At 41.4% G+C, this 14750-nt stretch overlaps 1 protein-coding gene across 6 annotated transcripts in view; it reads left to right on the top strand.

Moving 5' to 3' along the window:
- smg1 (SMG1 nonsense mediated mRNA decay associated PI3K related kinase) overlaps positions 1 to 14750 on the top strand; it is a 133706-nt gene that overhangs the window by 15865 nt on the left and 103091 nt on the right. For all 6 annotated transcript variants that reach the window (XR_003983089.1, XM_030410385.1, XM_030410387.1 and 3 more), the window contains exons 5-14: positions 3105 to 3163; positions 4451 to 4664; positions 5096 to 5221; positions 5402 to 5474; positions 6768 to 6865; positions 7280 to 7453; positions 9154 to 9375; positions 9859 to 9960; positions 12605 to 12880; positions 14351 to 14481. Coding sequence is in view for 5 of the 6 variants with exons in the window: in XM_030410385.1 (XP_030266245.1) it covers positions 3105 to 3163; positions 4451 to 4664; positions 5096 to 5221; positions 5402 to 5474; positions 6768 to 6865; positions 7280 to 7453; positions 9154 to 9375; positions 9859 to 9960; positions 12605 to 12880; positions 14351 to 14481 (1475 nt within the window). In the remaining variant the exon portion in view is untranslated. The remainder of the gene's footprint in view (positions 1 to 3104; positions 3164 to 4450; positions 4665 to 5095; positions 5222 to 5401; positions 5475 to 6767; positions 6866 to 7279; positions 7454 to 9153; positions 9376 to 9858; positions 9961 to 12604; positions 12881 to 14350; positions 14482 to 14750) is intronic.

Below are 14750 nucleotides of genomic sequence, written 5' to 3'. Positions count from 1 at the left end.
GCTAATAGCAACATTCAACTTCAATAGTCAGGTTTCAACTACAGGGCAGTCAGTATGCTTATGCTTACTGCTTAATATGTACAATTCAAATTAGCTCGATTAGCATTTGCAAGAGATCACCAGAATTGGTAGGTCCGCCATTGGCACTCAGTTCTCTTCACGGATGAGAGCAGGTTCACAATGACCACATTTGACAGGCGTGAAAAAGTCTGGAGAAACCATTGTGGACATTGTGCCTGTAAGATTATCCAGCATGACTGGTTTGGCAGTGGGTCAGTGATGGTCTGGGAGGCATATACTTGGAGGGGCTTACAGACCTCCATGACATAGCCAACGGTACCCTGACAGCTGTTGGGTACCAGGATGAAATCCTCAGAACTATTGTCAGACCTTTACACTGGTGCAGTGGGCCCAGGGTTCTTCCTGGTTTAGGAAAACGCCCGTCCTCATGTGGCCAGAGTGTGTAGGCAGTTCCTGGATGATAAAGGCATTGATGCCATTGACTTGCTCTGTCGTCCTATTGAGCACCTATGACGTTATGTATCAGTGCATCCGACAACTCCAAGTAAGCCCACAAACTGTCAAGGAGCTCACTGATACACTATTTGTAGGACCCCATCTGCAGAGTCATTAGGAGTATGCCCAGACATTGTTTGAAGTGCATACACAGGGCTTAAAATATCCCGGCACCGAGCCGGATTTCCAGGGTGCTGCGTTTGGCTGCAGGGAAATAAAATTCCTATATTAAAAAAAAAGTCTTGATATCACTTGAGAGTTCATGAGTGCGTCTTTCAATGATATGATGGGAACACAACTCTCCCTCTCTCAATTTAACATTATTAGCCAATCAGAAGTAAAATAGGGCAGGTCTTGGAAATATGTGCTTCCTTCGACCAAGTCTCATGCTGAATTGATACCCGTGCAGAGACGTCACGTAGGAGAATAGGATGGAGAGTAAATTCATGAAGCCTGGGAAAGATGCCCTCCTAATTGATAACGGATTAACAAATAAATGGTGCTGGGCGTGGATAAAAGAAATGGGGAAAGACGGTAAGTCTTTTGGTAGCTCGTGCAAGAAGTTAAGAACAGCAACTAGCTAATCTATGCAACTAGCGGTAAAAAAGCGCTACCACGTCACGAATCAGACCCCACTCATAGAGCAGCTGTTTGCACTCTCCAACACACAACACGATTACTTGCTCTGACAAAACTGTCAATGGAGTAAAAACTCAACCCAGGAAAGTGATTATAGAATACTACACCACTGATTTTTCTTTGCTTTAACCCCTGCATACAGGTACGTGGGGGCCATACGCGCCACATTCTGAGTTGCCGTGATAAAATTCACACAAGTTGGATAAACCTGTGATTTCAACTTTTTACTTTGCCAGTCTGATTTTAAATCCAGCCCTCAGTGGGTCGATGATTTTTTTGTTTCCACTGACTGTTGTTACTTCTGTTTGTTTTCATCAAATTATACAATGTATGTCAGTAAAGATTGTCAACTTGAATAATTTGTTCATCAAGATCTGGGCTCGTATTCACAAAGACTTCTATCTTAACGTTAGGAGTACTCCTAAATCGGACTAAAAGTTTTTATGTAGGAGTTGTTTCTTAAGAGTAATTCACAAAGCCGCTGAGACCTACTTTTAGTTATGAAAACAGTGAACTCCTAAACTAGAAGTAACTCTCTGTTGCTATGGATGACGTCATTTTATAAGGACGCACTTAGAAGCGTGACAACGGTGATTGGTTGTTGAGTGACAGGGCAGCCTATTGAAAAGTCATTTAGGCTACGCAAAGCATGAAGTGAAAATAAGGAAGTTGCCTACAAGCCCATGATAAAGCCAAACAAAAACGCTTCAGACAAAGATGACAGATTGATGATGATTGCGATGAAAAATGTGAATTGTCAATAAAAGCGGCATTTGCTTGAAAAGCTGCGTCAAACCACTCTCCATTAAAATTCGGGAATCGTGTGTTGATCTGGGCCATTTCCAAAAAATGTCGTCTGTGATCTTAATCCTGTGCGAATCTGCCATGTCCATAATTTGTAAAGGAAAAATTCCACTGCAAATTACCTACCATATTTCACCAAACACAGAGGTCATGTGATAATATTTGTCCCGTGTGAATCGGCATCTATGTGATTTGGGGTCGTTTTTTGTTTTTCTTAAGGTTTTTTGTGTTTTCCACACCTTTTTTCTGCCTTTTTCCCGGTCGAGAATTATGGAGCAGCGTTGGGAATTTTGAATTAAAGTTTTGACAGCAAATTCTGGAGGCTCATCAGAAGAGCAAAATCTCGAAAGATACTTAGATGGATTACATGCATGGCAGCATGCCGTAAGGAACATTCTTCCATCTTTCAACAGGCTCACCAGTTATTATATTAAAAATATCCATATCTAACCGTTGTGCTGCTCCAGTAAGGGCTCCTGTGCGATCGACCCGGGGGATAATGTCAGTAAATTAGAGTTAAAACACAGACTTTGCTTATCACGTGCGAGTGCGCCACATGAAACACAGACGTGGTGGGGTAATTTCTAAATCACTTGAGGTCCCCAGGTAATAATAGTCCTGTGCGAAGAGCTGCATTTTCGCCGTAGCCAAACATTTTAACTCTGGCGTTATTGGATTGTTTCAGTTGATTAGGAGCGTTATTGCAACCCTCACCAACTCAACCACAACTTCAATCCCTTCACGGTCCATCCGACATCGTTTTAATAATTCCCTGTTATTTAGCGTCTCCAAAATTCGGCTAAAATTTGGCTATGACTAGGTCTTAGCGAGTTAGGAGTCCTCTGGACTACTTCTAAGGTCTCCCAGACTTAGGTGCTACTTTTAGGCCTAAAATGTTTTGTGAATAACTCTTATTTTCAAAACTTAGGAGTCCTAAAGTTACGACTGACACGCCCAATATTTTTAGGAGTTGCTCCTAAATTCACCTGTTAGGAGCTACTTTTAGCCTTAAGATTCTTTGTGAATACGGGCCCTGATGTGTGTTTTAAAGTGTTCCCTTTATTTTTTTGAGCAGTGTACTTTGAACTGAACATCAAGTTATGGTAAGTGGACTGGTTAATGGTTAATACTATTCTCTCGCACAGACCCTGGTCAAGCAGTTGGACACCATCCTCAGCACCTTGAATGACATTTTGAATGAGAGGTAAGAGGAAGCCGTCTGCTATAAGTTAATTAGATTCAGGACATCAGGACTGCCATATCTCAAGAACTCGTGAGGGGATTTCCTCAAATGTCTTTTGTTATTTGTCTCAAAGGTTACTGTGTCCTCACAAAACAGCTTTTCAGCCATCACTAAACAATTCATATGATGATTACGACAGAATTTTACTCAAATGTCTAATAGGATATAATGATATACAAAAGATCAGAGGTCAAACTGTGACATCAGTATATTCAGCAAAAGATGATCTGGCCATTACTCGGCACCATAGCTCAGAATAAGCAACTTGCTTGATATGTGGAGGCATACAACAACAAGGTGGTAACTAGAGATGTTCCAATACCATTTTTTTCTCCTCCTGAAAGCATTTCCAATACCTGGGCTTTGGGCATCAGCGGATAGCATGCGCCAATCTGATACCAGTGCATGTGTTTTTTTTTTTAAATAAAAAATAAAAAATCGTAACCGAATCCAGGAATAAATAACAATTCCTTGTGTAGCGACAACAGCAACATCAATAAATCTAGGAATAAATAATTCGCTTGAAACGTACTCACTGAACTTATTAAAATATTGCAAAATAGCTGAAATTTTGCCAGCTCTGTCTGACTTGCATGAAATCCACTTCTTCTTTGCCACTCTAAAAACAGTAGTTGCCAGGTGCAACATCTTACGTTGGCTTTTAGAGCAGCGAAGAAGAAAATATGTCTGGTGTGTAACGTTAAGTAAAGCAGAGCTGAATTTGAAGTTGCAGGGCCCTGTTTTTTAATTACAGGGCACCAGATTGATGCATATACTTATACTTATACTTGGCGTAATTGGCAAGGGTAATTCTAGTTTTTTAATTAGCAAGCTTAGTCTGAGAAAGTGTGTCTGCCTGAATCATCCATGAAACGCATGCTTAAATCAAAGTAATTTCCTGTTTGTGATTTTTAATTCTGAGGAGAGCATCCATTTACATGTTATATTATCTTTACATTTTAGTGTAATCATCACAGTCTAATCTGATATCAAGAACTCAGTATTAGCCATATGGACAGTATGTATCCAGGTGGCCTAAATTGTCAGAGATGCACCTTTCCAAGACATGACCAAATGGGTTGGAGACAAGGCTCAAGTAGTGTAATCTTGACTATCTGTCTCAGAAGCATAGCACAACTCCCACCTATGATGCATCCCCTGTTATTGCAACCATGATTGCTATTGGCTCGTCCCTCATGCCATGTGTTCTCTTACGTTTGATCTTCTTGCCATTGTTAACGTATGTAGCAGTAAGCTGCTATGGGAGCTGCGTCAGGATGCAGCAGCCTGCCTGGGTCTCCTCTGCACAGTGCTTAGCTATGAGGCTGAGCGCATCTTCAAGTGGCTCTTTCTCAAGTTAACTTCAAGCGGTCGTGACGAAGTGAAGCTGTTGTACCTGGTGGCAGCACAGCGTGCTTTGGAGGCTGCTGGAGAGAGGAAAGCCTTCTCTCACGTCATGCAGGTAACCCCACACAGAGACTTCAGGGATTTCTTTACAGCTCTCGGGTGGTGGTGATAACTGTTACATGCACACAAAATGGGGCCTGAATGCGGTTTATGCCTCTGCCCATTACACAAAGGGTATATAGAATTGACAAATTTGTTCACTGCATGTGTGTAAGTGTGCCAGCTCCTGCTCCTTCTCCTTGTGTGTGCAATTATCTTGTGCTGAGAAGATTCATCAACAATTATTATGCACTCAGGTGGACTGTAATTTATAAAGGTCTCATTGCAGGTGTGCGTTACATACAGCTGTATAAATTTGGATTTTTTAAATTTCTATTTTATTCCCTAAAAGCCACATATACCTCATGCCAGTACAGACGTGAAAATTGTGTACTGGGTGGTGCCATGTAACAGATGTTTTTTTGGACCTTGTTTTGTGGGTTTCAGCTGGTGATGAACAACCTGCAGTCCATCCTGGAGAATGTGGACACACCAGATCTGCTTTGTCAGAGTGTGAAGTGTATCCTTCAGGTGGCACGCTGCTACCCTCATGTCTTCAGCACCAACTTCAGGGTATGCGTTTTAGCAGTGATTGGTCCATTAGCTATCCTATCGATGGGCCTATCCCAGCTGACTTTGGTAAAGGGGTGGGGTACAGTGCTGGCGGTGGGTTCAAACCGACCTGCCAACCGATGTTGCAAATGTTGACTAATGGCAGCTCCATTTCCTTTGATGTTTGTTGCTTCTCCACAGGACACAGTGGACATATTGGTGGGCTGGCACATTGACCATACACAGAAGCAGTCTGTCACTCAGCAAGTTTCTGGTCAGTTTCTTATAAGCACTCAAAGATTTTCAATGTATGACTTGATGTTAAGATTGTAAACATTTCGGTGCTTTCTGCTGGTAATAAAGTTGGGTTAACGTTTTATATTCACCTCATACATTGGGTTAATGTTTTATGTTCACCTCATACATTGTCCCTATCAGGAAATTTGGCAAACCTATTGTATATTTACGTCTGGCGCTGGCTTGATTAATCTGTTAGTTAAAAAAATGGAACGGTTGAATTCTGCAGCCATGTTTTTCTGTTGTCTATTTCATGCACATCTCAATTAGACCGCTGTATTAATACAGCGTTTCCGTGGGTTCTTAAAAATCTTAAAGTCTAAAATCTCAATTTTAGGCCTTAAAAAGTCTTAAATCCATCCATATTTTGCATATAGGTCTCAAATAACATTTAGTTATTACTATTTTTATTTATTTATTTATTTATTTATTTATTTAATTTAGGTGAAATTAAGTGACAAGCAAGGTGACATGAGGGATAAATACATCGCACCATGTGGACTACAAGTACAAGACAGTGGACATACAGTACAGATAACAACAGTAAACAATGTAAAGTAAAAAGTATAAATATGAAAAGAGAACAGGGACCACATTTTTCCTTACTTTTTCGTACTTCGTGTAGGTCTTAAATTTAGCTGAAAATAATCTTAAAAAGGTCTGCTCTGCTGACATGCTGCTTTTGCTACACAAAGTGTAATACCTAATGGCAGCCCAGTGCTATAGAGTGGTGTTTATAGTCTTAAAGTCTGGAAAACTTTTAAAGTGCAGCCAATTTTCTGCTAAATATCTGATATAAGGTCTGTGGTATCACAGACTTCAGGTGCTTGCATGTTTTGCACTACGACATAAATTCATCATTAAATATCCTACATTTTGATTATCAAGTGTTATGTTTTTTAAAAAATTGGTGGCTAACAAGTGTCTAAATGAGACAGGGATGGAATAGTGAGACATCCGCTCACTTTGGCTCATAGTGGTGAGTTTATAGAAAACCTATATAGTCATTGTGTAGTAAGACAATTAGTTGTGACACTTAAGTCATGCAACCCAAATGTAGTCTGTTTATAGCATAACATTAGCTTTTTACTCCTAGTGATTTAATTTACACTTCTAAAATCTCAAATTTGGTGTTCATCTGTGAGGATTCTCTTGATGGATAAAACATGTATCTATCAAAAACTTGTGTCAGTGATGATCCAAAATCCCATCGGCTTTTTGTCGAGAGAACCAGTGCGATGCTAACTTGCTCTCCCTGTCTGGTGTTTAGGCTGGTTACAGAGTCTGGAGCAGTTCTGGGTGGCAGACCTGACCTTCTCCACCACTCTGCTGGGACAGTTCTTGGAGGATATGGAGGCATATGCAGAGGTGAAGTTAGTCTTACAGCATTGCCACACTGAGCTTCCCTACTGCTGTGCCCTAATGCCAGTGTGACTCTTTAAGTATTACAGAGCAGCTTTTACAGGTGTATTACAAATATTATTTTACAGTGTACAAGTGTATTTTTTGAGAGGCTGGAACACAAGTTGTATATTCTGTCAAAATGGTCAATAAAATAGCAATATTTTCAACACTGATTGAATTTAGAAGAGGCAAGGAAATATGCACTTTCCATTACTGCTTGAAGGGGACAAGACCTTGTTTATAATTTAATGCTGTAAATACCTGAAGATCTTAAGGGAACTGTGATGAATAAATGTGATAAATACAGATTCTTAACCACATAGAACTCTTGAATGTTTTTTTTTTTTGAAGACTTGACTGAATCTGTGCTCTATTTAGGATCTGAACCATGTGGTGTCAGGTGAGGTGCTGGATGAAGACATCCCGCCTCCCTCAGTGTCATTGCCAAAACTGGCAGCTCTGCTGAGGGTTTTCAGCACAGTGGTCCGCAGCATTGGAGAGCGATTCAACCCCTTTAGAGGACCACCCATTACCGAAGTCTATGTCACTGATGTAAGAGCCTACCTACACCTAGGAGAACCTGATTGTGGGCTGAGTTGTGTTAATATTGTAAAAGATGTATTGAATGAGTAGAAGCAGTCCACTCTGACAGCAGAAAATGAAGACAGTAGTATGAAATCATGTAATTGTAGAAATGTGCTTGGAAGACATAGTTATTAATGTAGAAGTTGTATTTATTCTTGTCTTGAATACTCACATAAACAGTCCTGATTCCTAAAAGTTTGCACCCTGTGTAAAACAGAATGTTTGCAAACAAACACTAACTAACCCGTTTCCCACCAACAGTTTTACCAAGTATATCCTATATCCTTTAGTGTATACAATCATGTGTTCAGTGTTATACAAAGTGTTGAATCTTGCCCCATCCTTGCTTGTGAACAACTGATTCTTTCAAGCATACCCCAATCATGATACTACCACCTGTTATCTGTGGAATGTTCCACAACTTTCACAATCTTTTCTTGCGTCTGTCCCAACTTATTTAAAACCTGTTGCTGCCTTCAAATTTAGAATAAGCAAATATTTGCAAAAATCAATGAAGTTGATAAAAACGGCACAAAAATTATTATAAAATATAAAAATTATAAAGTTATTTAACATGTTACTAAATTGAGTATTCGTCAACAAGAATCCGCAAATTATACATTCTGTTTTCTTTGTGTCACACAGCCTTCCAACTTGTTTGAATCCAGGGAAGCTAATATGCCATAGACAAATGGAGAGGGGATCTTGCCAAGTTACAGCCTTTTCAGTACCAATTGTTTGCTTTGTGTTATAATACCCCCAGTGCAGTTCAGCCAAGAAACGGGTTTAATGTTTTTATGTCTGTATTTATTTAAGTGTGGAAGATGCAAACACACAGTGGCTGGGGGGATGTTGTCTTTTAGTATCCATTAGACTGTGCAGACACCTCACTTCACTGATAACAGTAGATGATTTTAATTCTACTGAAGTCTCCACCTCATTTTAGTATTTGCTCACAAACCACTCCAATCTGCTCACTTTCCATTTCCTGTTGGTCCTCTTTCCACCTCTGGTCTGTTGCTTGCACCCTCTAACCACCAACCCTCGACTTGTGAAGAGCATAATACTGAGGCTGAGACAGTTGAACATCTCTCTGCCTCTTTCTTCTTCACTTCTCCTCAAGGGGAGATTTTCCACTTGTTAATCGATCATGAATGGCATCATTCTCAGATACATTTTTTTAAAATCAAAGGCTAAAATAGGTCTCCAGACTTTGGGAATCACCTTTCCACACATATAGGTCATGAAAAGTCTGTGTCCTGAAAGAGTGAAATGAAGTACAATACATATTGTACTTTATATCGCACCCTTGGGCAGCCTTACTGAAGACACTTCTTTTCAAAGGAACAGAACGTATAGTCATAACATTTTGTTCCCTTTCAGTCAGTTCACTTGGTACAACAAATATTGTAGGAGACCTTTATTGAGACTGAGGCCATATATGTTGTATGTTTGTGCGCCGTGACTTTCATTTTGTAATGCCTTACATGTGACAGGTAAAACCTTAAACATCCACAGGAACCCCAGAGACCCAAGGTTTCCCAGCACAACACTGCATCAATGTTGTTCACTTGACCTCTCGGTGGTTTAATGTATTGGCTGATCTGTTGTTAACTGCCATACCCATTTTTTACGGTACCAGAATCTTTTTTCTGTTTTTTTCTTAGGTGCTGAACCGGGTTCTGGCCTGTGTGACCACGGCGAAGCAGGTTCAGTTCTCTGAGGCAGTTCTCACAGCAGGGAATGAGTGTGTTGGTGTGTTGCTGGCCAGTGTGGAGCCCTGTGGTCAGCTGATGGACGCTGTCCTGGTCTATGGCCTGGACCAGCTGGACTGCTGCCGGGCCTGCGGCTCAGACTACAGTCTGGCAGTGCTCAGCCTTCTCACTCTGGTATCTTTTTTTTTTTTTTTTAATCACACTTTGCTCACAGCTGCATTTTTTTTCACTTTGATCTGAACCACAGTGTTCATCTTTGTCATTTGGTAGTGGAGCAGACCAACACAATCTGGTTACAGTTACTCACTCTAAGCATGGTGTACTCTACAAAGTATAGGGGGACCATATACTATAATTTTCTAGTTTCATTGACCCCAATATTATTTAAATGAAAGCTCGTGCTGTGGCTGTTTGATTTTGTTTTTATAATTATTCTTCCTCCTACCATCCTTGTTGGATGTTAAGTGAGGCCTAGTTTGTAAAGACAAGTTGATGTAAATGTAAATTAGTCATAGAGGATCGGTGTCGAGCTGGATTGTCCAGACAGAGGGCTTTCAGTCTGAGAAGATCAAAAATGTACCAAGTTATACTGCTCTGTTAGACTTCTTTCTCAAACAATTTCTCAAAAGTAATTTTTGACTCTGCGTTTGCTTTCAGATAGTGGACCAGATCAACACAAAGTTGCCTGTGACTTTTGTTGAGAAATTGTTGGCGCCTGACTCTCAGCTGCTGAAGCTGCGCTTCCATCGAGAGAAAGAGGTGCGTCAGTGTGTGTGTTTCTTTATGTGTGTTTATAACAAGATGACAGCTAGGTTCATGTGCCAGCATTTAAGGCTTGGTTAATGTTTTCTTATTGCAAATACAGAAAACAAGTATGTTGGTACCCAAAAATTCCCACCATATGTCATTAGTGAAGATGTGAATACTGGAGGTTTTAGTTTTCAAATTACTTTTTCTCTGACCTTTTGACTTCAGAGGTCCAATGTCTCAAACTTTAAATATTGGGGTGTTTTGACATAAAATGTTTTATACAGACCAAACTTGATCCTCTTAAAGAGGACCAACGGAAAACTGACTCAGTTTGTTTTGTGTTGACGTTGTCAGTTCATTTGAAAGGGGGCACAGTTCTGCTGCGTAATTGATTATCCCAGCATCTTTGACCTAGCTTGCTAGAGTGTGGGGTGCTAAGCCCTTGGCTGTAAAGCAGACACTATTCACCCTATTACAGACACTGTACCATCAATGTTATTTTGGAGCTGTTATTTAAAGTCCGTGTAAAGCGGCAAAAAAATTGTGTTATGAGTTTGTCACACCAAAGAAACATGTATCATTGACCACTGAGCCAAATTTGAAAGGTTAAAAAAATTGTCAAGTATATAAAATTAGGTCTCAAAATCATGGAAAAACAAGCACTTCTTTCTGCTGTGAAACGCTGGGGGCGTGTCAGTTAGAGGCGCTGGAACCACGCCCATGCGGCGGGGGCTACACGTCATGTTAATGACGTCGGTGTCTCCCCAGGTGTTCCCCAGGTGTTCCCCTTGTCTATCTAAACCCGCGGACAGTTTATAATCATATAGATGCTGTTATAACGTGTAGTGATTGAGATCCTGACCCACTAAACATCCTGGTGACGGAGTGAAGTTTTTCGCGCTAAATTACATAATTATACATAATCACCATCAGTAAACAGGACGCTGTCTGACTCTGTCACTCGCGGGACGGAGGCTGTTTTCTGGGGGACAGTTTCCTGTAGTCTCGGTCAGGAGGGCTGGCGGTCGCGGTGATTTATTTTCGTCAAACACTCGGTGAGTTAAAGTCTTGTGACAAGCGTGACAGACACAGTTTTGTGAGCAGAAATGTGAGGAAGAGTCGGGAGGACAGGGAGGGGACGGACAGGAGGACAGACGCTTCTCCACATACAGCTGTGGTATTTGTTTTCCTCATATGAGTTGCTAAAGACAGTTACAGTTACTACGTTACTTTTGTTCGGTCATGTAACGTTGCTTTGTGGTACATTTCTCTGTATTTAGTTGAGTGAAGGACCTGTGCAGTTATCAGACTGTCAGACCGACACGCCCTCGCTCCGCGCCTCCGGATTATCCGTTCACACTGGGACGGCTCACCAATAATGCGGCCCTGATACTACCGCCACATACCGCCGGTGGGACCCGGCATAATGTGGCCGCCGCCGCCGCCACCACCGCAGCTGCAGCCGACCCACTCCGTCCCGCTGACGGCGGCGGCCACATTATGCCGGTGGGACCCGCCGTCAGCGGGACGGAGTGGGTCGGCTGCAGCTGCGGTGGTGGTGGCGGCGGCGGCCACATTATGCCGGTGGGACCCACCGTCAGCGGGACGGAGAGTGTCAGCGGCGGTCAGCAGCGGCCACATCTCCTTGTCGGCGGGAGGAGAGGATGCAAGCCGGGGACGGAGTTGACCAGCGTCAACGGACTCCCCCGTTTCCTTACGTTGTCATCCGAAGGAAACTTAAATAAGATAACAGCGCAGTCACCCTGCACACTGTGGCATCCAGGAAAGATGCAGAGGATGTGGAGGAGACATGACTGGTTAGCTGACTGGTTGACTGGTTAGCTAGCTGCAAACTATTGTAAGCAATGCTATCCGAGACTGGAGAGCGAGTGGGAGAACCGCTGAAGCCGACTCGCTGAACGTATTTATAGCACTTCCGCAGCAGGGCCGGGTTTATGCAAATCATATAGCCGCGTTACGTAACGCGGCCATGATTTGCATGATTTCTGACCCGCCCATTAAATCCTGAACACAGAAATGTTGAAAAACTGTTTGTGAGCATAGCTCCAAAATTAAATTCTACATGGCCGAATGGCTTTTACATGTTTTAAGTAAACACATTTATGACCTGTTTGATGTGTTTAGAAGAAAATGGCTGATTTTGGTTTACACGGACTTTAAGGTAGAAAAAAGTTATATAATGATGCGTTAAGTTGTGTCTCGTTCACTGACTACCCTAGCCCAGAAGCAGATACGGCGATCTATTGAAATACACCATTACTTTGGGTTTGAACATTACAGAAAACATTTGGGATAATGTCTATATACAACTCGACAACAGCAGTCGCTTTTCTTTTTTTTTTTGCGGACCCACTGCTGCTGTGACTAAATAATTTCCTAGTCTGGGATCAATAAAGTTATTCTATTCTATTCTATTCTATCCTATTCTATTTTAGACATGTTATTGCAAAATTTCTACATATTATATCTAAATGGGGGTTTGGTCAGTGTAATCAGCTGTTATTGTTTATGGTTGAGATAAGGTTACATTAAATGAGAATAAAACAATATGTTGTCAATTTGCTAAACCAAAGTGTGTGTGTGTGTGTGTGTGTGTGTGTGTGTGTGTGTGTGTGTGTGTGTGATTCCACAGGTGATGTCAGCTGTTCAAGGTGTGTACCAGGCACTGCTAAGCCTGAAAAATATTCCAACGCTAGAGGCAGCTTATAAAATGGTCCTGGGTGAGATGGCATGTGCCCTGTCCAGCCTTACGATAACCCTGGCCCCAGCATTCAGCGGTCCCTGCCCAAGCATCCAGCACCCTGCTTTTGCCTCGCTCACTCTACCCTTGGAAAAGGCCCAGTTCACCCTCATCTTTAACCTCACCACCCTCACCACCATCGGCAACACAAAGAACTCCCTCATTGGGGTGAGTGCCATTGTGCTCTTTATACTGTGGATTACTATGTCAACGTCATGGCAATGGTAGCCTTGATAAAATGTTTTCTATTAATTGTAGGGAATTTGATAACCACACAGATTTGAAAAAAAAAACAATTTCAAGATTGTCCTGGGTTCAGTTTATGCTGCACTGCCTTCTTATTGTACATCATCATTATGCAAGAGGTGTGTAACCGCTCAATGGGAAGATGCATAGTCCAGCACATGTTCAGGAGACTTGTGTTCCACAATCTTTTTCTTGAACAACTACAGCTAACATTTAACATCATGGCCAGATTTTGGTTGGGGAGCCTTGAGTGGTAAACACTAGAAAGAAACAGCTGTCATCTGTTGGGCTTTAACCCTATTGTAGACGTGTTGTTCTGCATTTTGTATGCATGCATCCACTGACATGAAGAGTGTAGATGGATCTGAAGAGAGAGAGCCACCCCTTTCTGTCTTTCTTGGATCATGTGAGGGGCATCTCTCCAAACTCTGATCAAGGTGTCTACTGACTGGGCAGTTCTGGTTAACTATACACCAAGAATCTGTTGATACACTGCCTATTTCTCACCGAAAATGCTTTCAGAAACACATTTTATTGATACTGTTGATACAGATATTAAACTGGAAGTGGCTGACATATTGTTTCTGTACTGTAAAAACAGAGGCTTGTCTTACAGAGTCAGACTGTAAGACAAGCTTAACTGTGAACCACAATCCTGTTCATTGCCCATTTCTCTCCTAAAATGTTTTCAGAAACATATTTGTGTTTAGATGTAATGCTGCATTGTTTGTTACCACCTGGCTGCATTACAGTATCCTGTTTCAAAAGGATTCCTAAGCCAAAACCAAGCACTGCCCATCTCGCCGCACATCACCCATCAGTGTTATTGGTCTGCTGCAGCAAACTATATGTTTTCAATCTTTTGAGCTAAAGGGAATTCCATTTTCCCTGGTCATGTAGCGTCAGTTGAAAAAAAAAAAAGAATTTCTACTGCATTGACTGACCAGTTTTATGCAAGGGCCATCTTTCCAGCACTGAAATACTTCTTTAAGGGCTGCATCTCGGCTGTGACCTGCTGGTAAATGCTGAATGTAAGGGGAGGTATGCCCAATAAAAGAAATTCATTAGCTGTGCAACAGTAACCTTCATGCTACATGGTCATGTAGCTGATTTCTTATGGCTACATCCAATATGGTTAGCAGATTAACTTCTACACTTAGACTGTCTCAATGACCTCACACAGTTTATCACAATGTGAGCTAATGACTCCTGGAAACTTGATTTGAAGTTTAATTAAAGAAGCAGTAGGAGCTGCATTCTTAATGATTCAGTTAGTTTGTGGAGCAGAATCAAGATGTTTAAAAGTCTGCACTGATGGACCATTGACTGACACAGATAATGAAGAAGATGATGTTGTGGTTGATCATGTTAAAATGTGTTTTATGTGTTTAGATGTGGGCATTATCTCCTACGGTCTTTGCTCTGCTCAGTCACAATCTGATGCTGGTCCACTCTGAGTTAGCCATCTACTACCCTGCCATCCAGTATGCCGTACTCTACACCCTGTACTCCCACTGCACAAGGTAACATCTGTAATTTTTTTCTTTGTACCCTCTTTGTTTGCTTGTTCACCAATTAGGTGGATAGATTTTCTTGGTAAATGAGTGTGCACAAGAATTAACAAATTGGTGTGAAAAAATAAACTTATACTAATACTTTTGTGTGCCTAAAAAATACCTTAAATCTTAAACTTAGAAGATAGGACCAAAAAAACTTTGGCATTTATATGTTGAGTGTAAGTTCAAGTCATTCAGAATTTTTGCTCGAAACTGTAATATTTACTACCGGAAGT

The sequence above is a fragment of the Sparus aurata genome, chromosome 24 (assembly GCF_900880675.1).
Source record: "Sparus aurata chromosome 24, fSpaAur1.1, whole genome shotgun sequence".
Classification (NCBI taxonomy): domain Eukaryota; kingdom Metazoa; phylum Chordata; class Actinopteri; order Spariformes; family Sparidae; genus Sparus; species Sparus aurata.
The sequence above is the reverse complement of the archived record's forward strand: the minus strand, read 5'-3'. Positions and strand labels throughout refer to the sequence as shown.